Source organism: Ciconia boyciana, chromosome 1 (genome assembly GCF_034638445.1).
Source record: "Ciconia boyciana chromosome 1, ASM3463844v1, whole genome shotgun sequence".
Taxonomy (NCBI): domain Eukaryota; kingdom Metazoa; phylum Chordata; class Aves; order Ciconiiformes; family Ciconiidae; genus Ciconia; species Ciconia boyciana.
In genome coordinates, this window is record NC_132934.1 from 45469815 (window position 1) to 45495248 (window position 25434).

At 36.8% G+C, this 25434-nt stretch overlaps 1 protein-coding gene across 8 annotated transcripts in view; it reads left to right on the plus strand.

Moving 5' to 3' along the window:
• Positions 1–25434, plus strand: part of ACSS3 (acyl-CoA synthetase short chain family member 3) — a 99438-nt gene that overhangs the window by 59013 nt on the left and 14991 nt on the right. For all 8 annotated transcript variants that reach the window (XR_012042988.1, XR_012042990.1, XR_012042995.1 and 5 more), the window contains 4 exons: positions 8519–8614; positions 11540–11603; positions 23061–23142; positions 24112–24234. Coding sequence is in view for 3 of the 8 variants with exons in the window: in XM_072864466.1 (XP_072720567.1) it covers positions 8519–8614; positions 11540–11603; positions 23061–23142; positions 24112–24234 (365 nt within the window). In the remaining 5 variants the exon portion in view is untranslated. The remainder of the gene's footprint in view (positions 1–8518; positions 8615–11539; positions 11604–23060; positions 23143–24111; positions 24235–25434) is intronic.

The window sequence follows — 25434 nt, forward strand, 5'->3', positions numbered from 1 at the left end:
AAACAGGCTTTATCTTTTCTACCTTTAGCTAATTTTGTGATTTATTTTTTTTTTTTTTTCCCCCTGTGCTTCTGTACATTTGCAAGAAATGAGGGGAACACTCTGCTTCTGGCTAGCTGTACACAGCTGTTGTTGTACATGTATTAATATGGCTCCACAGTCAGCTTAATACTAACATCATAATTTCTAGATTGTGCAAACAAGCTTGAAGCTGTCATTCTCAGTGCTGTATATGTGCATAATAATGCTTGCCCATTTATTTAAATATGAATATACTTTAATTAGTGCAACACTACATATAATGCAGTATTTCCTTTTAAAGATTGGAAATAGTGTCCCAGCTGATGTGGGAGGCATTCATCGATACCACTGCAGGTTAGGATCTGATATAAGGTTAAACCAATAGAGTAACGACATAGGTGAGCTTTCAGAAAGCTATTTGTCACTAAAGCTCTGTTTCAGAAAAATGGCCTGGCTTATGAAAGCACTTAAATGTGTACCTGTGTGGCATTTGACATTTAAAATGTAAAGTGATATCCTAAACTACGAATTAGACTAAATGGACAAATTGATTGTGGGGGAGGAAATACTTGTGATACCATTCCTGTTTTAAATGAAACATACTGAGATAAATAGCTTGGCGGTGGTGGCGTGTAACTGGGTGTGTGATTTGTGAACGGTCTAGGCTTACGTAAGTGCAAACCACCAGTGACAGAGGGAGTGGAGCATCCCTCCTTCATCTCTGGCACTGCCTTTGTACCCCTGCTCTTATGCCAGTCCTACCATGTGTGTGGCTGCGTGGTGAGCAGAATCAGAGCATTGATGTAGGCAAAAACTAACCTGGCTGAAAGGAAGAATAATTTTTTTTTTTTCTTTTTTTTTAAATCTGAATCAGTTCAATCCAATTCCATGTAAAAATGGGGGAAAAAGGAAGATGGGAATGTACAGCCAAGGTGTAGAAGGATAATGAGACCACACTTTTTTTTAGTTATCTTCACTGATGTGCATTTAAATTAGCTCAAGTCAACTGTGCAGTGTCCAGTTGTGCATTTTAATTACAAAATCATCGTTCTTCATATAACAGATAATGAAAATGAATATGGCTGTCACATTGTTGTCCCTTTTAGCTATTGTCTGCGCTGTCTTTCAGGCAGTAACCACTTTCTGTTGTGTTTGTAGTGTATGGCCTTGTTGTTGATTGAGCACCCTTGGTGCTACTGTACAATAAAGAATATAGAGAATAAGAGGAACTTCAAGTGGAAGTGAATACCGAACAGCAAGTAGTCATAACCAGAAAAAAGGCAAATCCTTGTGCAACACACTGGTCCTATTGTACAAACACATCTGTACTGGAGAGTCTGTTTAATTAATGTATCTTTCTGATTTCCTTAGTGACCCTTTAAAAAATTGATTGGTTCATTTCCTAGTTACATCTCTTTTCCATGTTTTCTGAGTGAAGTTTCTGCATTACAGTTTCTGACTAGAGAAGGTTAAGCAGTTAAGTAGAGGTTTTTTAAGGCTCTGTATGCAATTTAACCAAGTGAGAAAGGTCAAATTTAATTTCACTTGGGTGTGAAGAATAGGTGAAAAACTGTTGTTTTTCCATGAGGCTTCCAGTTAACTTGTAGAGGTTTTACAGTGTTTTGTAGAGTACTAGTGGGATGAACGAACATGTTTTGTAGCCCTCCCACCTCCAGGTAACAAATTGTTCTGATCTTCTGCCAAATGAATGTAATTAAATTGTAAGCAGCCTGATGGACAAGGTCACGCTTTAGATGCGATAGTCTCTCTAAATAATATTCGAGCAAGAAAGTCTTAACTGAAATTCTTTCCAGTTGGTTTACTGCATATTCTTTACTTAAGTTTGTAAGGAGTTGAAAAAACTCCTTGTAAGAAAAGTGTGAAAATCTTGAGTACAAATCACTCAACTTGCATACTTCACCTAAAATTTGATACTTCTTGTGGGTTTTGCTAAGGTAGACCCCTGCTACTCACTTACCATATTTTGGCATTCTGTAGGCACCTGGTATTTATTGTGTTGATGCTTCATGTGCTTAATTCACAAGAGGAGTAAGTTAAGAATGCAGTCAGATGAAGGAAAAATAAATTATAATTATCATCACTGTTCAAGAATTTTTCTGCTGCATCTGTCATACTCCTCAGAAATAAGGGGTGAAATGAAATACCAAACGATGCATGAAAGAGTTTTTGAAGTTTCACTACTACCCAGCAAAGCCTTTCACAGTTTAGGATGACAGATTGTCTTTAATATAACCTAATTGTGCATAATGTGTGAATTGGATTTAATTTTACACTTGCTTTCTGACAGTTGGTAAAACTGAATCAGGGAATCCTTAAGAATTTACAGTTCTCCAGATTCTTCAGTCATTGTTGTCTCCTTGTGGCTCCTCTCACTTTTCTGTTATAATTTGCTGCAGTACCCTGCTAAATATATTAGAAGATGAGAATTTCAGTAAATGTAAGCTCTGTCATTAAATTTTACTTCATTTGATGACGGGCTTAAGCAAAATGAAGAGGAAATGAGTAAAATGGATGGGGAGGTTCATGATACCATTATCATAGATCTGAAAAGGAATTTTCACTAACCTTTACCCTTAGAAGGCAGTAAAAATCATGGCATATCAACATATACTAACTATGTGGGTGCAGCTGTACCGTGGACTTTTGTGGCAGTCTGCCAGCTGGCAGCCCAGCATCACACATCACGTTGCATTAGGATTATCCAACCTGTTCTCCTCTGTGCCCTTTAGTGCCCTGGGATAATAGTGGCCAGGTGTCATCTCCTTGTTTTAATGTTGATGGATAATTAGCATCAGACTGTTTGTAGTTAAATACCCAGCACTAGCCATGTGTACTTGGTTTTTCTACACATTAATACTTTATCATGTCTCATGTACCAACCTAGAGCTGAGCAGAAAATGTCAATCTCTTCCAGGGAAGAGATGAAGAAAACTTAATGGCAAAATTATACGGTGGATATTTTTGACTCCTTGCTGAAGACATGGCTGAGCTGTACTGTACAGAGGCTAAAACAGTTATCTGAAATTATCTTCCAAGACGAGTAAGCATAAGACTAAAGTGGTGCTCAGGCTACCAGCCTGCAGCGTGGCTATCTAGACAGAATTTGTCAGGGTTAACAGTGCTAAATCACAAGTTGTGACTGAGGTCACCTACTGCTAGTGCAGTCAGAGACTTAGAAACTTGCTTGGGTTTTAGTGATGAAGAACTGATTGGGAAACTGACTACTTTGCTCTGCACAGTCATATGCTGAAGGAAATGAGGTCTGTATGAATACTTGATGATCTGGCCCCTGAATCTTCAGGACCCTCCCAGTACGTATTATTTCTGTGGTGTGTTAGATTTGGTTTTATTATAAGGAAGCAGTATGGTATGCTGTGATGCAGATTTTGAGTGCTATAGTTCACCTGGTACTGTGGTTTTCTGTTCCTGGATGCCCAGTAGCTGTTCCCATACTAGAAAGAATGTTGCTGTTACTTTACTGAATTCTTCATTCCACCCTTTCTGGCATAATTAAAATGACCACTGTGTGGAGGGAGCATGTGCAAGGAGTCTCTTCAAAGCTGCATTCTTGCTATGTGGGTGGATTTGTTACCACTTGCTGCTTAAGCTTTCTCCCTTCCATAGACCCTCCTCTCCATTTTATCAGTGCTGTCTTCTGCTGTAGCAATTCCTTTAATTCCCGTCAATCAAAATGACAGCTTTGCCAGGAGAATGGCTTAAAACAGCACTGCCACAGTGAGAATTTAGTGTATCCTATTTATTACATTCATTAATGTGTTAATGTATGGCAACTTCCTTTTTCTTCTCTTTTTTTTCTCCTGCTACATAACAACTTCCCACCTCTTTTGCATGCTTCCAGTGTCTATCCATTGCATCCTAAGAAATTCAAAGCAGACAGCCTTACATTACTCACTTAGTGCAGCCCAAACTCAAATATTAATGTCAGAATACAGTGTATTTTCCCTAAGTACTTTCTACCAGAAAATACAATATTTCAGCAGTGTGACAGTCCATTATGTTGAGGAACATGAGACATGGTCTGGAAATTATAATGTATCAGGAATGTAAGTGGTACAGGGCATTTTTCATCTTTAGAGTCCTGAGTTATTTCAAAACTGTTTATTTTGATTGAACTTGACTGTTGACTGTGAATGAGCAAGACAATTTGGAGCACAGAACTTACTAGCTGTTGGTCTGCATCATTTGGCAGAGGACAGCTTCTGCAAATGAGGCACATGGGCAGGTGGAAGCTTTTTGATGAATAAAGTCAGACATACCCTTACAGACTCCCCTTGCTACTCATAAGAGTGCACTTTTTGCTTCTGCATCAGCAGCACCTTCTCTGACATAAGAATTGCTTTCAGAGGCGCAAATGCAACAAAAATGCCTCTATTGGACTATTCGTTAACTGTCCAATATAGCTCAGTAATATTGAAATAGCTTTAAAATAATATCTTTCACATACATGTAGAGTGGGACAAGACAAAGAAGGTCACATCTTTGAATTTCGAGGTCTATTTCTTTACATCAGCCCTTATCATGAAGGTAAAAATGTAAGGAGTTACTTGGTACACTTTAACAGCTATGATTTTTAAGACGATCTCTCACTAACTCTCTCTTCTAAGTCTCAGTGAAGTGCTTTTCATTATTCTCAGAGGTATATATATTCATTCCATTATAACTCAGAGCAGATGTTGAATGTAGTTACCAGACTAGTTGTGAAACATTGCTCTTCCAGTGTAAAACATTGATCTCCTAAATAGCTGTTTCATTGTCACGTTGTAAGGTGTTATGCAAAATGGAAATTGGTTTTATCATCCAATTGTCCCTGAAAAGCCTTCCGCAGCCAGAGGGTGAGCTAACTTGCTAGTGTAGTGAGTGGAAGGTTATGTGGAAACACCTAAACGTTTGCAGAAGGGACTGACTGGAAGACAGATCTACTGTTCTGTTCCTTACAGTAAAAATATACAAGTTCTTAAAGACTTCAGCATTGGGAATCTGTCTAGGTGCTGTGCATTAATTTCAGAGAATCTGCAACTATAAACAACTGAGTGTCAGGTAAGGGATGTCTGTTTGTCCATTCAGAAACCTGATGTAAGGGGTAGGTGGAATGCAATGTCCATTCGACACGTGTTACCCTTCTTCAAACTGTTGCTGTTTTAACTTTCAGACCTGGGTCTTGTAACGTGCATATAGGTCCTAACTTGAATTGTAAAGAAACCAACCTTAATTCAAACTGAAGATTCTTAAGCAACTTTACTTATTTACACAGTACTTGTATTACACATAATTGGTAAGGGAAATTTCTCATTGGTACTTATTTTTCTGTATTCTTCTGAACAGTGATGATTTCTTTTCAAGCAGGATTTTGAATTGAATTCCACTTCCAAGTCAGACTGGGTTTTTTTCTGTGATAAAAAATGCTGTCCTAGAAAGGGGTTGCTGTTTTCTGATAGGTTTGGGAAATTGATATTTCAATCCAGCATCCTGTTTGGAAGATATGCATTGATTTCCCAAGAAATGTACAGCACAAAGATTCATGCTATCCTTTGACAGTACTCCTTCATGCTTCTACATTGTAAGGGAATCTTTAGCATTCAGGAACTGTTAACCTAACACAAAGAGCAGATGCTTTTGGGATTCCCTCTCTGAATTAATATCTGGTCCAAGCACCAAAACCCCATATTTTTTTCATGTATATAAAAAGTCTTATTGACCCATGGGAACTGAATGTACAGCTTAGAGATTAGAGCACTGGGTAAATATGAAAATGATATATCCACTGGTAATTGAGAAGACAACAGAAGAAATAGCAGCAATTATAAAGACCTATTCACAAAGTTTTAGAACTTGTGATTCTTATTTAGAATAAGTGGACTTTTATTCACAGTTGTCCAAAAATCAGGGACAAATACAGACAAATTAGTATGATGAAGTTTCCTTTCTAGTTTATGTTGTTTTCATTAGCAGTATATCAGAGAGTCAAGCAAATCCAAACTAATTTTCAGATATTTCAGATTCTCCCTCTCCCCTCAGGGTTTTTTGATTGAGACCTCTTGATTAGAAATGTTTGTCAATTCCCAGTTCGTGCAAATCTTACTGGTACATCAAGTTAACAGTGATACTGTGTTCCCTACCTCTCAGTAGCAAACCTAATTACTATGTTTTGGTGATAGGAGAATACCTTTCTCACCTGATCAGTATGGTTTTTAGCTCTTGCCATGCAATATGTAAAGCAAGATATATTCCGTGCTAGCACTTTTTCCTCCTAACACAGTCAAAAAAGAAACTGTCCCTTCCACTGTCTTTTCCAATTCACTGTTCTGTAAGAAAAATACTGTTTTTCATTCTGCTCCGAGAAAAAGAGGAAACAAGTCTTCAGTATAGATACTGTGCAGAAAATGAAGCTCCCAAACTGTTGAATAAATTGTGAGTTTCTTGTCCTGCAACTTTCAGTGTGATCACGTATGGGGTATGTTAGATCATTTTGATACTGTGTCACCACTGTAATTGTAGCTTGAGTGTTCTGCTCGTTGGAAGAAAAGATCAGGATCCACAATTGTGCAGGGAACATGCATTATGTAGAAGAAGGAACAGGGAAAGATGGGGAAACAACTAAGCAAACATTTTAAGCCTGTCTTTATTAGCATTGAGGATTGATAATTCTCATTCTGTGTCCCACAGCTGGAGTTAGGCCCTAGCTTAACTATGCTATGTTAATGCTAATTTTCAGCTACTTACTAACACCTAATACAAAACCACCACAAGCTTCTGTAATTGTGTTCTTATTCTTGCTTCTTTTAGCACTTGAATAGTCATTTAACAGTTTCTAAAGTGGCAGATGAATGCTGTGGAAGCTGAGAAAATTCACAGCAAAAACTACTGTAATTTCCTAATGCAAGAGAACTGAAAATAGTTTTGACCATACTGATCAGATATAAATATAGACCTGAAGACAAACCTACTTTGTTGTGCTGACACTTGAGGGTGGCGTGGACTATGAATTCCCGGCCAGGTGACCTGAGACTTGGGACATCTCCCGAATGATAAAGCCATGTTTTTAAAGTAATAGTCTCATACTGTGGTCCTGCTAATATTTACAGTCACCTACACTTTGTTTTCTGTGGCTCAGAGTTACAGCAGCATTTAAAATTAATTTCTATAGATTTTTCTCTTAGAGGAAAAGAGAGAAGAGCAACTGGTCTTTTTTCAAACTTAGACTCTCTGTTATATGACTTGATAGTTTTTATTCCGCTTCTATAATAACAACTCTTGTAGTATAAAAGTGTTGTGTGAAATTGAGCTTTCTTAAGAAAAAGAGGAAGGTAAGGAGGGAGGAATTTCTCGCTGCCTAACTGGGGATAATTAGGAAGGTGTAGGCATTACAGGGGATATTCATGCTGTCTCATTTGGAAGCTCCGAACAAGGTATTTTATGTTGGCACTTCAGAGGGGATTCCAGACCTGTCTTCTATGGGCTCCGTGCAGGGAGCTAAGGCATGCAGTGCCAGTGTTCAGTTTATCTGTTGGCAGTTAGATGAATGAATATCTTCCTAAGATTAAAAAAACAAGAGACATTTGTCTTCTCACATCTCCCCTGCACCCCCCCCCGCCCCCCCGCCCCCCCAAAGGAAACCCACTCTAGAATGCTGTGGTTAGCAAAACTTTAATGTTTGTAGGTGGATGAGGAGAAGACATCTGGATTATGATCACAAAATCTTGCAGCAGTTTGATTCCCATTCCTTCGATTGTTCCTTTTGGGTTTATTTTGGCAACACTGAAAATTTAGGTCTGACTTTTCTACCCTGTTTCTTTTTGAGCCTTTTTGTTATCTGAAATAGTTCTCACCAAGAAATACTAGTGAGATCTCCAGGATTATAAAAGAGGTATTCCTGACTCCATTATTTACAGTAAATTTTGTTAGGCAGTACCTCTTCTCTGATCTTCCTGACCAATATTGTCATGGAGAAGATTTGGCATTTATTCACCTTCCAAACCTCTGAATGTGTAGCTCCAAAACAGAACAACAGACACTTTGATATTCCTTTACAGGGGTAAGATAATCAACCAAGAATGGATTGATGTTTTTTTCTGGAATTCATTCTTCTCAAGGATATTGAGTCATGAAATAACTCTTGAAGTACACCTGCCCTACACAGTGTTTCTATCGTGGCTTTGCTGCTATAACCTTATACCCATAGCAGAATAAACTACCGGTGTAATGCAGAAAGTGTTTATTTCTGACTGTCTTCTATGGAATGGAAAAAGTTCCCTTTTGAAGAATGCAAATTTCTGTAATGAACCTACATGCATTAGATAATACATAAAAGCTCCTGAATTCTGAATCTTCCATTGGTTGTCTGGGATTTTTATTTTATTATTTTGATATGCTGAACTAGAAGCAAAAGTTAAAACCAATAAATACTTAATGACGCTAAGAACAATCTTAACTGACAATATTTGTGTTCTCTTAATAGAATCTGGTTCTGCAATTACTGCTTCCTGTATTGGTTTGGGGAACTCTACAACACCCCCACCCGGACAGGCTGGAAAACCAGTGCCAGGATACAATGGTAAGACTGGGCTAAACATGCTACTAGAAAAGGATATTGCTTATGTTGCTTAGTAGGTGCTCTTTAATTTTCATACCTCGTAGGGAAAGCAAATTACAGTCTTATTAACACATTTTCCTCCTTCCTGTAACAGGAAGCTCTGCTTTTTTGTGTTGTGGAATGTGATTGTGAATAAGAAATTCAGAGTTACGTTCAAGAAAATTGATCAACTACTCCTGTCTTTATTATATGAAAGGGCTAGCACATACTTCCACCCTGGATATAACAAAGATATGAAAAAAATACTGTGCTTTAAGGCTTTATCTACAGTTGCACTGTTTTAAATGAGAGCAGCAGTAAAATTTGTATTGGCAAATCAGGAAGAAAAGTGTTAGTAATAACCATCAGTAAAAGAGGAAATGATACCTAGACAAATAATTACTATAACTTGCACTTCGAGTGTTCTGTTATACCTGTGTTTTCAATTTTCAGAGCCTAAATAGTTTTGGTTTGGGAGATGTACGTCAAATAATTATGTCTCAGACATATTGATTAGATTGATTAGATTTTCTTTTGGCCCTACAATTTTATATGAGAAGTATTCTGAAGTGCATAAAGAAAATTCTTACTGAGATCTGTGTCTTCAACAAATATGTCATAGTGAGCTAACAAGCAGCTTGGCAAGGATATAAATCTTCTATTTGAACTCATCTCATACTTTTTTAAAGAAAATCAAAGTCAGTTTTCTGCCTTTTTTTACAGGTATGTGGGCTCATATTTGAGAGAGTTGTTAAGCACATTGTCTTTCAGTACTTGTGGAGCCTTTTTATTTCCAGCTGGGAGAAATGGTAGGCTATGGACCAATAGTAAAAGGATGAGCACTCATTGTCTGGCAGGTATTTGCATGCAGAGGGTGCAGCCACAGGATTAAGAATGCAAAAATATTTTCATACCTGGGAACCCTGATTTTAACACAGTTTTCAAGAATTACTTGAAGTGTGAAAAATAATTACATTGAAGATCAACCCATCTTCAGGAAAAGTTCTCACATCATTGAGCAGAAAGAGCTAAGCTGTTTTTTCTTCTAATACATACAAGCGGAAGTGAACATTAAAGAAAATAAACACTTTCAGCAGCTCTGGGTTTTGGCATTTACAGTTATAGCATGAAGACAAGCAATAGCTTAAAAACAACATTAAAACAAAGCCGTGAAGTTTGTCCAGAGTTGCAATAAATAGGGAAGAGTGGAAGAATGTAATTGCATCACACATGCTATAAGATGATAGTCAGGCCTAGAAAAAAGTATGAGTAGCAAGAATATAAAAATTTCCTATGAATTTTTTGGAACATTGGGTCTAGTGTAAGTAAAGAATTTCTTCAAATAGAATGAAGAAAATGTCTTTAGCATGCCTTAAAAGGGAAACATAAAATGAGCACTAAAATTCACTAAAGATTTATGAAAGAACTTTACCTCTTTCAGTCTTTGGTTTGAGGCCGATTGTGTCCTGTAATGCAGCCATTCATAAAATAGTGGATCTTGAAATTACTCTGTACTGGCAGCTGTCTTGCTGTCACCCACTTCTGGTTTGATGTTGTTTTGCTACTGTTACTATATTAATTAGAAGAGATCCTTATGCCATTTAGAAGCTAGATTCTGTATTTTTACATTATATGTGCAATTTAACGGTTTTGGACATTGCTAAAGTCATGTTGTATTTATGCTGCGATATAAATAGAAAGTTACAAAATCTACTTTATTTTTTTTAAACACAGCCAAATTCTTTCCTGTCACAGTATTGCTAAAATAAACTGATTTCTTTGCTGATTTTTTTAGAATATAAAGAATAAAAGCAGTATTTCGCTATGATATCAAAGTGCAGTTTGATGCATTTGCATTTGACAAATTGCATTTAAAAGTGAATCAAGGTACCATGTTAATTTCAAGCTCTGTTGCCTTAAATCGGACTAGCTCTGTTGCCTCATTATATTGTGCTTTCCCTTTGATCTACTTGAACCCTTTCCAGATAATTTCATTGCATTGTTTTCAAACTGGAGCAAGTCCCACATTTTGAAGAATTAAGTCAGTTCTTCAGTAATTCAGGAGTGCGCAGTGTAGTATCTTTCTTCCCCAGATTTTTGTACATTGAAACACACTGCTTGCAAGGAGGAGAATAAATGCTGGTATTGCTACCTTGATAAAATAGTTACAATAAACTGATTAGATTTTATTTTAGTATAATAAAAATGGGAAAAAATAGGAGAGAAATCTTTGAAAGCTACCTGTGAGTGGGTCTCTTTTATTGTGTGTTCTGAGCCTAAATTCTCCAAATCTAATGATACTATGTTCTTACACATGTTCTTACACCATCTAAAAATATATAAGGAAAAAAAAAGTGTTTACAGATTATAAATGGGTTTTATTTATGCCATTCTTGCTGGTTTTCATAAGTGTCTTCTCTGTTTTCTTCTGTGTCTCCTGAGAGCCTTTGAAAACCAGACACACGTATTTACTGCTAATAGTATTTCTCACATTAACTAGGTTAGCTTCCAGTAATCTTAGTTGTTATTTCTTACTCATATTACCTGCATGCTTTTTCTTGTATTTGTCATGTATCTGGAGGGTCCTTTGCTGTTTGGAAGTTTAGATTTTCCAGTATGAAGATGTCTTTTAATTCCCAGTTCTATATTTTTCCCTTTTTGACTTTGAGCTATTTCTGCTCCCAAAGCACAAGTATTATTTAACACATTTTGTACTTAAGGCTGAATGTTAATGAGGTCATGAGATTATCCAGTTTGGAACTCCCAAATTACTTAATTCCTTTTGTTGCTTGGTGTATTGCCATTCTGAAGTGTGATATAAGTTGATATCCATGAAGAAAGACACTGTCCTCCACCTAAAAATACACTACTTGACAGGAGTTCTCTTCCTATATTACTTTTTGGCAGTGATGATTCTGGATGAAAATAAGGAACCAGTGAAGGCGAAGACTTTAGGAAACATTGTGGTAAAGTAAGCAAACTAAGTATCTTACTCTTAAGAGAAGCTTCCTACATGGGTTGATTGTCTTTTGACTGAAGTTTATCTATACATAACAATAATTGAAATGATGAGGGTTGAAAAACATGGCTGTTTCTGATATTGACACCAAACTGCCAGAACTTTTAATGTCTGTTAATATTGAAAAATTGCAGATGAAATTGCGTGAGTGAATGAGCGTGGATTGCAGGTTTTTTTCTTAGACTACAGCAAAGTTTGCCATTTTCTTAATTACCAGCCTGTTGGCACAGGATTAAGCCTTCCCGTTGGGATGTATGAGCAAGATGTTGAATCATTCTCTTCACTGTTTTATCTTTCAGTTTAGTGAAATAGTACAGCAGTGCAGACTGTCATGCTTTGGTTTACTGTTGTGATACTGCTTCCCCTTTCACTATCTCCTAATTCCAACTGATGCACATTCCTAGAGGGACAATATGTGTTTTCTGATCTCTGTAAAAACAGCAAGATGTCTTGGAGTGTACTTTGCATGAAACAGTGTTCAATTATGGTGGTACTTGGACAAAATACATACAGGAAAAGACTCCAGGAAAAAAAAGAAGGGAAAGAAAAAACCCTGCTGCGCATCATGTAGGTAATTTTAGTACCATTTACCAGGCTCCTGTCAGATGAGTTCCATGAGCTTTAATACTGTTTTTGAAAGTACACCTTTCTTACCACCTTTTCTTAGATAAAGGAACCTCTGTTTACATAACACTGTGAACATCAATTACATTTTTCTTATCTTACCTTCTGCCATCTTACTGTTGCCAGAACCTTTCCTTACTTCTGTAAAGCTCGATAGGCTACTGCTCCCCACAGCTCTGTCAGGCTTTTAGGCAAATGGTGTTTTCCTCAGACAGATACCTACTTTGTGATTAACACGTTGGCTGTAGCTGCCTCTGTTTTCAGCCATAGAAAATACTTCAGTTCTGAACACTTCCTAATTGCCAGCAAATACAAGTCCCAAGAGAAATGCATTCATCCACTTCTGTGGTGGTTTAATTTAGGAGAGTTGTGGTAACTCAGATTCTTCACTGCTTGCTTAGCTGAATGGAAGGAAATACAAAGATTAGCATTAACCTTCAGTGAATTGAAATTTTTCAAAAGCCAAAACATTGGGACAGATGTACCGATTTTGATGAGTTGCTAAAGAGAGAAGTTAGCCGAGGATTGAGGCAGCGGCCATGTGAGCTGGAGATGAGACAGATGAGAGCTACAGGCACTGGAGCGTGCTGCAGAAAGGCAGTGCTAAAAATGCAGGCGGGCTGGCTGCATAGTGCTTGCTTGGGAGTCGGAGTTGTCGAGGTGTGGAGGTTTTTTGTTCAGCTGTACTACTCATCTAATGTAACTAGACGGCTGTGGAGATTAAGATATTATCACATGAAGTTATTGTACTGCGTGACACAGATGTGTATTTTCAGGGTGAAGTCTATACCCTGCCTGATTTTCAGCATCTTAGGCTAAGCCGCCAGGACACACAGGCGTCTGTTTAAGTGCACACATGGTCTCCCCTGAATCAGCAGACTCATATTTAGATGTCGTTTTCCTGTGACACATGTAAGATTGTGCATTTATTCCATTGCCAAGTACGAATAATTAAAATTGCTCCAGCCTTTAGTAGACTGTGGTTTGCAGTATCAGTAACCCAGGTCAGAATGGAGGGCTGTTTTTCAAAGCTCTCACCTCTGTAGTGCCTGATGCCATAATAAAACATCGGCTTGTAATCAGTGGAGAGAGAGAAAGGTATTTTGTAAGAAAATTGATCCTAGCTGTCTTAAGCATTCAGCTGGGATGGAATAAATCGCCTTCCAGATGTGCTCATGTCTCTCCACTGACTGCAGGGGTGAGACAGCTAGCGTAGGGTAGGTGCTTAGTGTTATCTACCAAAAACGAAGTGAAATGAACTCCATCCTTAGCAACTCTGCCAAACAAGCTGAATTATATCTACTAACAGGTAATGTTGGTAGACGTGTGCATACTTTTCTGAGTCGTTACTATCTTTAAGTGCCTGTCAGGACTGGATATTGCCATATTAGAAGATCCTGTTTGGGGTTATTGTCAAACTCTTAAAGCCAGACTTTATCTTCCCTAATGTGGTCCCACGTTTAGGCATTTATCTTAAGGGATTACAAATGTGTTTATATATTGAGTTTTTTGTGTTGTTGTTTGTTTTATTTTGTTTTATCTTGCCCAGCATGACTTCTGCTGCAGTCAAATAAATTGATAGGGGAAAAGGGGTGGATTTTTGTTTTGTTTTGGTTTTTTTTTGCATTGGATCACTCAAGAAAGAGTAATGGCACAGGGACACTATTATTTTATCATGTCCATATTTATTGTAATACCCATTCTGAAACAGGGGGGAGAGTAGGGGGCAAAGAAATTGCATTGTATCATTAACATAGTTGATATGAAACCAGTTCTGAGGTAGGTTAACTATCACCCCTCTTTCTCTTCCAGCCTTTTTCCGACTTAATCTTTTGAGACAATAGGATGTCTTAAAATTCATTCTGCAGCTTAACCAAGGAAAAAAACCAAGAAAACAAGACAAAGGTATTGATGAGCTTTAGGAGGCCAACTGTGGATTTTTTTAACACTTCCAACATTTGACTCTTTGGACTGTTAACAGAAGCTGGTTTTAGGATATTATGGTTCACAATGTCTTAACACTTTGTTCCAGGTTTCATTCTGGTAAGTGACAGTTTGCTGCAGTGTTTAGTTGGGTTTTTTGGTCCTAAAAATCTGTGACCGTTAGGTTAAGGCATCACATATTCTGTCTTCTGCTTCATTTAACTGAGCAGTTATTTAGCTGTAAAACTTTTTTCATTTTTTGATTAGGGCTAGCTTTCATAAAGCCCTCCTGCAAAGAAGCCTTTCCTCTCCTCTTCAGCAGGCTTCTACATGTACAGACCCCTTAAAAATAGTGGGGATGATCCTTGTTTGTCACCCCAGAGACATGTCCCCATGCAGCTAGAAGAAAATGGGGGAGTCAGGATAGTTTCGACTGTTACTCTGTCATACAGTCAGCAGCAAAATATGGTGTACCATTTTAGAAAAAACACAGGTGTTTGCTTAATTGTGGCATATGTGAGTTGAGAAATACTCTTCAGTATTTCTTGGAGAGAAGAATGGCCACACACTGCTTACAATACCAGCTGTGCAAAAGTGGTATGCTGCTGCTTTTGCTTATTTTAATACCAGTCTAACTCCTGGTAAAGATGTTGGGGGCTGCTTGAGGCCTGCAGTGCTCCTAAGTATAGTATTTAAAATATCTATTCTTACAAGAGAGTTTTAAACTTTAATTTTATCCTGCAGGAGTCAAATACTTTAGAAAGGCAATGCTTACACCTAATTACTCCACCTTTCTGCCTCAAGTACCTTCTTTTCTTTACCACCAACTGATACCTGTTGGGTTTTTTTTTTTTTCATATAACCATCATCTATGTCCTTTGGAAAGATTTTTGCTGACAAGAACTCTCATATAGGCTAATTTACCTGGACAATGCAATAATCTTTTTGACTTCACAAGTCTTTCAGGATGAAGTAATCAAATGCAGTGTCACAACATTTATGATGAAAGGGCAAGGGAAAATGAAGATGACTGCAGCTCATGAGGGTGGGCTTATATGAATTGTTTCTAAATTTACATTTTTTTGAGCCAGAATCTTTGGACATGAAAGATAATTAACCAAGGATTTATTCTGAAGTGAAAATAATAGCAGCAATGACCTCCATTTCCATTAGCAAGACCAGTCTCATTTAGTGACACACTTCTGCTTGCATTGTTCTGACCTGCCTGTAATTAATACACACTTGGAAATGTGTGTGTGTGTATGTAATCATGATTAGCCATGAGACTTTTCAAAGTTGTCTGTTCTCATAAGGAACATTAGCAAAGAGAAATCCCATTTAAATTCGAGTGCAGTTGGAAACTCAGTTTTGCTCTTGTACATTATAAAGATTGCAGACCCATTATGTTTATTTTATGAAGCAGTTGTCAGCACTGTCTCATTAGCTAGTGTTATTCTTTATGTTCGTCCACAACAGCAAGAGGACAACATTTGCCTTATACTCATTCTATCCAGAGAGTAATGCCTGCCGGTAAATCTCCTGCTAGATCCTAGTTACGCTTCCTCTAGTGTTTGTATAGTTAATTTTGTGCCATAATAATGGAGGTTTATGGGATCAGTATTTACAAATTTGTTTTACCAATCTCCACTGCACAGAATCACATAAATATTTCTGTTCCGTATTCAGAAAGAGATGAGACAATGTAGGTGTATCTTACAGTGATTCTGAAATTCTTTGGTTGCGTTAGTTAAATTGCATTTAAGAATAGTGACTGTGTGAGAGGCTCTGCAGGCCATTAATGTTGTGGGGTTTTTTCATGACTTTGGGATTAGTGGAGGAAAGTTATAATGTTCTGTCAATAGTTAAAATTATTCAAATTATCATCCACCCCATTAGATAGAGTAAAATAATGCAAAACTTTATGTACAGTCTTGTAAGAGTGTAAAGTATTGAAAAATAATATTTATTCACAAGGTTTTATAAACAAAGGGTCATGATAAATTTCCAGCTTTTTATAATTTTAGATTTTAAGTTAGCTGAATAGAAATGTGACAGGACTTCTGAAGCAAATACCATAAAGTTAATATCCTTTAGTAGAATAGATGTAGTTCAGAAGTAAGCAACCCATTCAGTTTCACTATTTGTGGTACTGTGTTCAATCTTTATACAGTATTTAGAGAGCAAATAGATGTTCAATAAAAAGCTTACTCATTTAATATTTCTTATAATGCATTAAAAAAAAAATCAGTATCTACGTGGAAGTTTGAAGCAACCTGAAGCCAGGAATGTCATCATTAAGATGCACAATAGAAATGCTAACCAAAAGAGCTTAAAGGGAAGAAAAAGGAAAGAAAAAGATGTAATCTTTCACAGTACACTGTAGTACCTCGGTATCCCATTAAAGAAAATAAAAATCTTTTAAGACTTGATGGGTCAACATATGGGCATTCTAACTTGGGATATGCCCATGAGAAAGGTCACAGCTCTTGTTTGCACTCTTCCCCTTCCCAGGAAGAAAAGGAGGCCAGGAGGCAATGACTGTTTTTGGATAGTGAAAGCAAGGGGAGACTCCATCTGAAGCCAAGAGAGGCCGTAGCTCAGAAGCCAGAAAGTTACCTGAGATGCCAAGATAGCTGCTGAAGATCTTATTGTTACATAGTGTCTCAGTAATGAATGTTGTCAATTTTTCTCTTTTTTTAAGTGTGTGACACTATTGCCATTCTGTGCTTTTAAAAGAATATATTCTTTTATCATTAAATTTGATCCAATGATAAAAAAACAATATTCAATATTCTGAAATTTCCTTCCATGACTGTAATAATCCCCAAAATTCAAGTACTTAGACACTCTAAGAAACATCTCTTTCTCATATGTGATTGTTCTAGAGTGTCTGAAGGGGATTAAGCTAGATCTCCATTGCTTGAGTTGTTTTTATTTTTTGTCATTTTAATGATGTGCTTTGCAATTTTGGAAGTGGTGTTTAATGTTTTTCGTATTGATTTTTAAAATATAAAATAAATTTAAAAAAGTATATAAGGTAGCAGAAAATTAAAGGCAACCCAACAGAGGATGTGTTGGAGACCGGTCTGAGTGGCTGCCCTCAAGGAAGATTGCTGGAGGGAGAGAGGTGTTGCTTGTAGAACCATGTAAAGAAAATGTGTCATCTTGCATAGACTACTTGCCATGCATTCTTGTAAGTAAAGGTCATGCACCTCGAAACAGTGAAAATTTGCTAAATTTATAAGATGAAGGACTGTACCCTAGAAAGCAGTGACTTTCAAAGGAGATTTTTATGTTACAGTGGATAAACCTCTGAATACGCAGGATCTTTGAATGAAATGTAGCTGCTAGTGTAACTAAGGTGGCAATACGATCCCTTGTTATTCAGCAGGGAAACTGAAAAGGAGCTATTATTATTATCTGTGGATATGATGTTAGTAAAGCCATTAATGCATTATGTTCAGTTCTTATGTCCGTATTTCAAAAAGCTATTGGGAAACTGGCTGGGTTTTGGAGAAGCTATGAATGAGAGTGACTTGACTGCTGGAAAGCTTGGCTTAAAGAAATTTATAGTTTAACTTCTGTTATGTAGCGTATCCAAGATCAGTTAAGTGATTACTTCATCGAGGTCAGGAAATACCCACAGGACAAAGACATCTCTGAGACTGCTGTTTAATCTAGCATAAAGAGATTGGAAGCTGAAGCTAGATATGTTCAGATGAAAAGTAAAACACATCATTTTAACAGTGAAAGTATTAAACCATTGGAACAAATTCTTGGGAATATGGTGGTTTTCTTTGACACCTCTAGGTCAAACCTGGATATCTATCTTAAAGACACACTGTCATTTAACCAAAAGTTATGTGCTTAAGACAGGATTTAGTAGGTAACATCCTTTAAGCTGTGTTATATGGGAGGTCAGATTAGATGATCATGATGAATCTGTGCAAAAGATTTCTCTCCCTGCGAGCCTCCCACATGTTTGGTTTTTTTAATCAGCTTTGTCTTTTCCCTTTGCAAGTGAAACAATGAGTAGGACTTTCAATGTGGGAGCAGTTTGGCCAAAGATAGGTTTTCTAACAGATTTCTGGCTGAGTACATGTGAGTAGCATTTGAACTTTCTTTACTTTTAACCTTTTCCAAGCTCTTTCACTAGTTTTTGATGCTTTCTCTCTTCCTGACTGAACTATAGGGTGTTTTTCTGCAAAATTCACACTGAAATCAACTACTTTTGTGATCTCTTTCAGCTAATTAAAGGAATATTTCATGCAGACTGGTGAATGTTCAAGATGCTCTCTCTTCTCTCGCCCCTTCTCCACCCCTTTTCCAGTGCTGCTGTTCCATGTATCTGAAAAAGCTTCTAGATTCCAGATGGCTTTTGAACTTGCAATCAGAAATTTTAAGAGTGATGTTTGTGCACAGCACTACATAAATGCTGAGTAATAATATAGCTGCCAGTCAAGATGATTTAGCTCCATTCACAAGCCCAAACTCATTTAACGATGGCTTATACTTGCTTTGACTGGCTGTAATGAACAGCCTGTGAGTACCATTGTCTACCATAAAATAAAAGGCTGTCTTTTCTGAAACTCAGCAAGGTAGCATCTCTTAATAGTTTTTGACTTTCATTTGTCCTTTCAGAAATATGCTTTTCTCAAAAATTATCTTTTGAGTGCTTTGTCTATAATTGCTTTGTTCCATCAACAAGGAATCTTACATCATTTTGATGAGTGGCATCCTGAAAGGATGTGACACACGGAGTCAGACTTTCTTGGGCTAAGCTAAAGGTAGGCTGTTCTGTGTAAGGTCAGCAACTGTTGTATGAAAAATAAACAAACTGTAAAACAATGCTTAAAAAACAGATAATGATTGTAATTTAAAATTCTCCAGCAGAAAACAATTACTGTGAAAGCAGCTCAGAGTTTTTCTGTGGTGCTGCCAAGCTCACCTCATCTGTCTTAGTTTCTCCACTTTATAATGAAATTACCTTCTTATCTTTGTAAAACGTAACCAGAGTGGATCTTTGTAAAATGAACCCATATAATTTACATCATTAATTTACACAGTTTACCTAGTTTTCCTGATGCTGTTCTAAATGTATTCAACCTTGAAATGAGAAATGGGCCTCAATCTGTATTCCTGTAGTTCTGCAGTTGTCACCTTAATTTCACTGGAATAAATGGAGAATAACATCATTTGTACTGCTGTTGCTGTATGGGTGAAAAATTGGCATAAGTGAGATCAAAATTCAGACCTATACATCTTTTTTGAAGTTTGAAATCCAAAGGTAAGCTTTTCTCAAGTTCAGGTGCTTTAATTCAGGTCAGTGGAGGTTTTTGGCTTGAACCTCGACATGGGTTTGAAACTGTGCCTATTCTTTGCTAGTTAATTGGGATGAGTTGACTGTAGTTAGCCTGATCCAATATAGCTGGTAACACATTCATATTCTAGAAAAAGCTGGCAAGCTTGTCTTGAATTTGTATTCATTGAAGCTTGTGACTGTCCTCTCCAGAAGGAAGAAGCAATGATGAGATAGAAGACACTGCCAGAGTTAATGACGATATGAAAAATCCAAGCAAGAATAGTGTAAGGGAGGGCTTATCTTTTAACTGATAGAAGATGCAAATGCTCAACACTGGCTGGTTTGTGGCTTGGTATGCAGGATGAGAGAGAGAGAGAAGTTAACAGATAGCTAGAGAAATACAGTAAATACCTCCCAAAGGGAAACCAAGCAAAGCAACTTCTTTGTATATTGTGGAAATGCTGATGAAGCAACCTGCCTCCTTCTGTCTTCGTCTTCTGTGCTCCTGTCGCTTGTGAAAGGAAAGCAGGATCATGTCTGGGGCAATCATGCTTACTTATGCATAGCTGGCATTTTTTGGTCAATATATCCTCTTAATAAAAATAACCCCAAAAGGCCTTGAGTATAAACTCAATGTCTGGACAAAGAGGCAACAGTTTTTTAATATAGAACTTTTGTAGGTGTGTGTTATGTTTCCTAGGAGGAACAGACCCAAACCCAACATCTAAAAATGTTCCTTTTTTATGGAGGGGTTGAGGAAAGGAAGAGATGTTGGCTTTCAAGTTGCTGTTATTTTCTGACTACCTGATTTTCTCTCTTCTGGCTCCTCTCACATAATTATGATCCATTTCTGCTCCCTTCGGAATTCATGGCAGCATTCCCACTGACAGCAGTGGGATGGATGTATTTTTGGCTCTGGGCATTTTAATCCTGATGTCCTGGCAAAATTCCAATACACGTAATTATGTTCTGGCAAGCTGAATTCTACCTTTATTAATTGCATTAATTATTTGTGTTTGCACAACACCTGGAAATTCTAGTCAGTCATGATGCTAAGAACTTTACTATCATGGAAGAATTGTATGTGCCTATTGCTCTGGAATTATTTTGCCTGAAAGATGGACACATGGAAGGTGACATTCAGTTTTTGCTTAGTAGATGGAATGGAGTCCTAACTGCAAGTAGTCTTTTTACAGAAAGCCATGGAGGCATATTTTCAGGTTGCATCTGTATTCTGCTATGATTTGCGCTATAGAGATACCTGTGGTAGCCTGTAGTTAAGCAGTGTGGTTTCCATAGACTCATGAAATATGCACTGTGGATGTACTTATCATTGCAATTTGCTTTTGAAAAAAACAACCACAAGAAAAACAAAGAAACAAACAAAAAAAAAGCCCCAAAACCCCAAATGGTGGGAGCAGGGATTATGTTTTTGGTGATATGTTGCATACTTCTGCGTTTAGATTTCTGAACAACTACAGTTACAGAAAGGAAAATGTCTTTCTGATTTCAGCAATAAAATTGGTTCTTCTGTTTAATGACTAACTGCAAAGTACTGAATAAAGCTGTGGAGAAATTATTAAGGACTTTGTCAATATGAATTTTCCTTTCTTTCCTATCACAAGGATGTTTCAGACTGTTAAATAAATTTAAAGTGCAAAATTTGCAGTGACTGAGGCTGTTATGAATTGCTATGCTATTAGCAACCAGGCAACAACCATAGTAACTACCATTCTCTAGGGGTTTTTCTTGAATCTAACCAAGAGATTTTTCTTTTACTCAAGCATACACAAACACTGGGATCAATATATTGTTTTTCTAATTTATTTTTTTAAAGGCAAATACTCTATAGGTCATGTATCACAAGGATGTGTATCACAAGGATGTATCACAAGGATGTGTATCACAAGGATGCTTACTAAGTTTGAAAGGCTTAAAATAGGACAGTGAATTCCCTCCAGATGGGCAGAAGCCAATGTGCCCTCCTGAAGCCCTGGTGACTACCTGGGAAGTGTCTTGGCATTTCTGGCCTTACCTTAACCATACTTTCAGGGGATGTGATTTATAGGATGTGTTGAGCTAGAACACTCAGAGAAAGTAGTAATATTTATAGTAGTATATTCTGTTATGCTAATCGAGCTGAATTAAGCTGAAAAAAAAAAAAAGGAATTGTAAACAATCATGGATTTGAATCATTACTAGATGGTATGGCCTTTTCAATGTAGCTTGTACTATTTATACCATATTTAGGTGTTATTATATATATTATATATATATAATTATTATATATAATTATAATTATTATATATAATATATAATAATATATTATATATATATATAAATTAACATTTTTGTAAATGTAATGTTAGAAACATGCATGTCACTGAGCTGGTAGCATCTCTTCTTGTGACCTGAAAGTCATAGGAGACTTGTAGTGATACCAGTGTTGCTACACTGCAGAGGGGTGTTTCACTGCTAGAGATTTTGCCTTTTGGTGTCATAGGGGCACTATCTGAGTAGAAAATAAAATACCGCTGGCTAAAAAGTTGCTGGTTAGGAATGCAGGCATATGCTAGTAAAATCTGTATGAGGCATTTATGATTTTATCTGTATAAATATGCTTGCTTGCATGTTCTCTCTCTGTTACTAGGGTCTTAACCTTCATAAAGCTTGTGTTGATATGTCTGAATATGCATCTCTTAGGCAGTTCAAGTAAGCTGTGTTTAACCCTATCAGAGCTTTGAAGGAAAAAACAACCACTTCTTTGTTAGCTGAGACTTCTGTAGCTTTTCTTCTGGCAGATATGTATGTGAAATATCCCATATTTTGTCATGCCTGTATCCTTCATGAAGAACGGGTGTATAGTATGCATTGAAAATTCAACTAATAAAGCAATCCAAAATTTTGCAGCTTCCCTTCTTAAAAAAATGAAAATAGGTCCGGTCACTTTAGAAAGTTCTAAAAGTGACTTTTATCAATATACTTTCAAAGAACTCCTCTGATAATTCCCATAATATTCTGCACAGTTTAAATAAAAAAGAAAAGCATTTTTATTCAGATTCTCATGACTGAAGTAATTTGAGTTATATCTTTTTACAGAAACTGAAGATCTGTGCATCTGATAATTCATATGTCTATACATGTGTGAGTGTGTATGTGTGTTAGAGAAAGAGATACCTATAATAATGAAGTTGTCTGCATCATAGTGTATATGCACACATTTCTGACAGATACTTCATCCTTGGAAATGTTGAAAGCTGAATGCTGGTAATATAGTACAGTACATAGTGTTTACTAGACCGAACATTATTTTACTGAATGCCAGAGATGCTTATGTTATATAAAAGGTATGGTCTGGATACAGTTCAGAGCTATATGCATGTGATCACAACAAATATATGGTCTTTTTGATCTGTTACCAGCATATTATTAAACATAACTGGTTTCTGATTGTATAGCCAATTATTGTTTATCTGAATATAAAGTATGAATGGAAGGCATGAGTTGTACTCATTATATCTGTGTTTCTAACTATTTCACTCTGCTCTTATTAATTTAAGGTTGCCTTTGCCTCCTGGAGCATTCTCAGGTCTTTGGGAAAATCAAGAAACATTCCAGAAGTTATATTTTCAGAAATTTCCAGTAAGAATTACAAAACGAATTATATAAACTTTTGGTAATACTGCAGAACTTAATGACAGTAGATTTAAACTGGATAACATACAAAATTATCATACCTTATCTTAATGGGAGATCTTTGATATATGTGTTATAGAATTCAAAACATTTCAAGGTAAAACTTCCTTCATACATACTTTAAGCTTTTAGGCACACTTTTTTTTTTTTTTTTTAAGATCTGAAACAGAAGTAGTAAACCTCAAGCTTCTGAACATAAAAGTTGGTTTATGTCATTTGATCTAATAAAAGATATAAACCTCACAACCTCAGACTAGCATAGCTTCAAATGTACTACTGCTGTTGACATGCAGTCATTCTAACTTAGTATCAGTCCAAAATATACACTTGCCCACTGTGCATGTAAATACATTGGAGGCTCCTTACTGAATTGGTTATGTTTCCTTGTCAGGTGTACTATCCAAGGACTGGCTTCCTCTTTTCCTCATAGAAATAGATAGATTGGTCTTATGTGAAGGTTTGGTTCAATAAAAGTAAATGAGTGAATTGATCAGGTAAATTATTTTTTGTGTGCACTTGCATCGTGATAATGATGCATGTTTGGATTCAGCAAACAGGGATATCTTTAGGGGAAATTTGACAACTGTCATTGTATTGTAACAATTCCATTCTCCTTATGTAGATTCAGGCAACATCCTTCTCCAAGCTGTCAGAGGTCAAAGAAGGCAGAGTGGCAAAAAATCTAGGTTTATGTATTTCCTTTGTTCTGTCTTAACAAAGGCTACAAAACCTTTCTGGAAAGGGAGCTGCACAATATATTATGACATAAGAATGGTGAAAAATATTAGATAATTAAATCTCTCAGGCACCAAAACCATATTTCATTTGAAACAATCAGTTTTGTTGGTTTCACAGGAAATGGATGGATGTTCCTAGTACTATTTCTGAGTTTATTTTTTGTTGTGTTGTGTCTAGGGATATTACGATACTATGGATGCAGGTTATATGGATGAAGATGGCTATTTATACGTCCTGTCTCGAGCTGATGATGTGATCAATGTTGCTGGACACAGAATTTCAGCAGGTGCGATTGAAGAGGTGAGCATCACCTGACAGTAAAATAGAAGAGTGAAAGATAAATGAAGAAAGCTGAGACTGAAAATCTCACAAAATCTCTCATTTTCTTTCTGCTTTTTTTGATTGCATTTGCATTGGTACTTTTAACAAAAACATTGTTTCAGTTCCTTCCTATTAAGGTGCTTTCTGGGACCATAATAAACTTAGTCAACAATAAGCAGTTTGTACCATGGGATTGGTAAAACAGGCATGATTTGACATTTGAAGGTGGAGTTAAGGGGCAATATGGTAGCATGGGAAGCATTCCGGTGAGCTCTGATAACATATTTATTTAGCAATACATTAAGGTAATGTAGGGTCAGAGTGCCAAGTAGTTTAATGAGCTACTGTAGTTACTTAGGAGTAGAAACTTTTGTTCCTAAAATACAGTTTTTAGTTGTGTTTTTTTTAAAGTGCTTGGTGTTGGCTGAATTCTTTTCACATAGTCTTACATTCAGTGCTTTTTCCTGATTTGAAGAGTTTCCTTCACGGTTTCTTGAGAGCTGTTTTGTCTCTTATTGTATGAGCGGTGCTAAATGAACAATGAAAATTTCTGTAAAAAAACCCTGCTGTTAAATTGAAAGTCATTAACGTAATACTTATGCAACTCAAAAAGTTGAAAATAGTGCAGTTCATAATAGTATCTGAATTTCATATCATTGTTCTCTCACCTCTCCAGAACCACTGTGATTGCTTGCCAGTTACAAATTTCCCTGATGACATATCAATTGCTTATTCAGGGAGTATAGGAAAAGGTGTGCTGGGCATGTACAAGGGAAGAATAAGAACTCTGAATTTAACTGTTCACTGAATCACAAACTAATTTGTTAGTCATTTTTTGCTTTATAATGTCTATTAGTCTAGTGACTATGTTTTTTTAAAGGCTAGAAAACTTAAAATAGAATAGAAGAAATTCTGATTGCACAGAAGTGAACAAATTCAGATAAACATAGGCAATCCTTCGAGGATTGGTCAGCCAGGGAGCTGAACCAGTCGCTGCCCAGACTTGGGTCTATGAAGCCATAAAGGTGGCTTTCAGTCCGCTTAAACCTTTCTCCCTTTGAAGTCAGTTTTTTGTGTTGCTCTACTAAAGCGCAGCAAGGAATCTCATCCCCACCCCTTACTGCTCTACTGCTCAAGGGCTGAGCTGGGCGCTGTTTCTTCGCTTCAGGCTGAATCTTA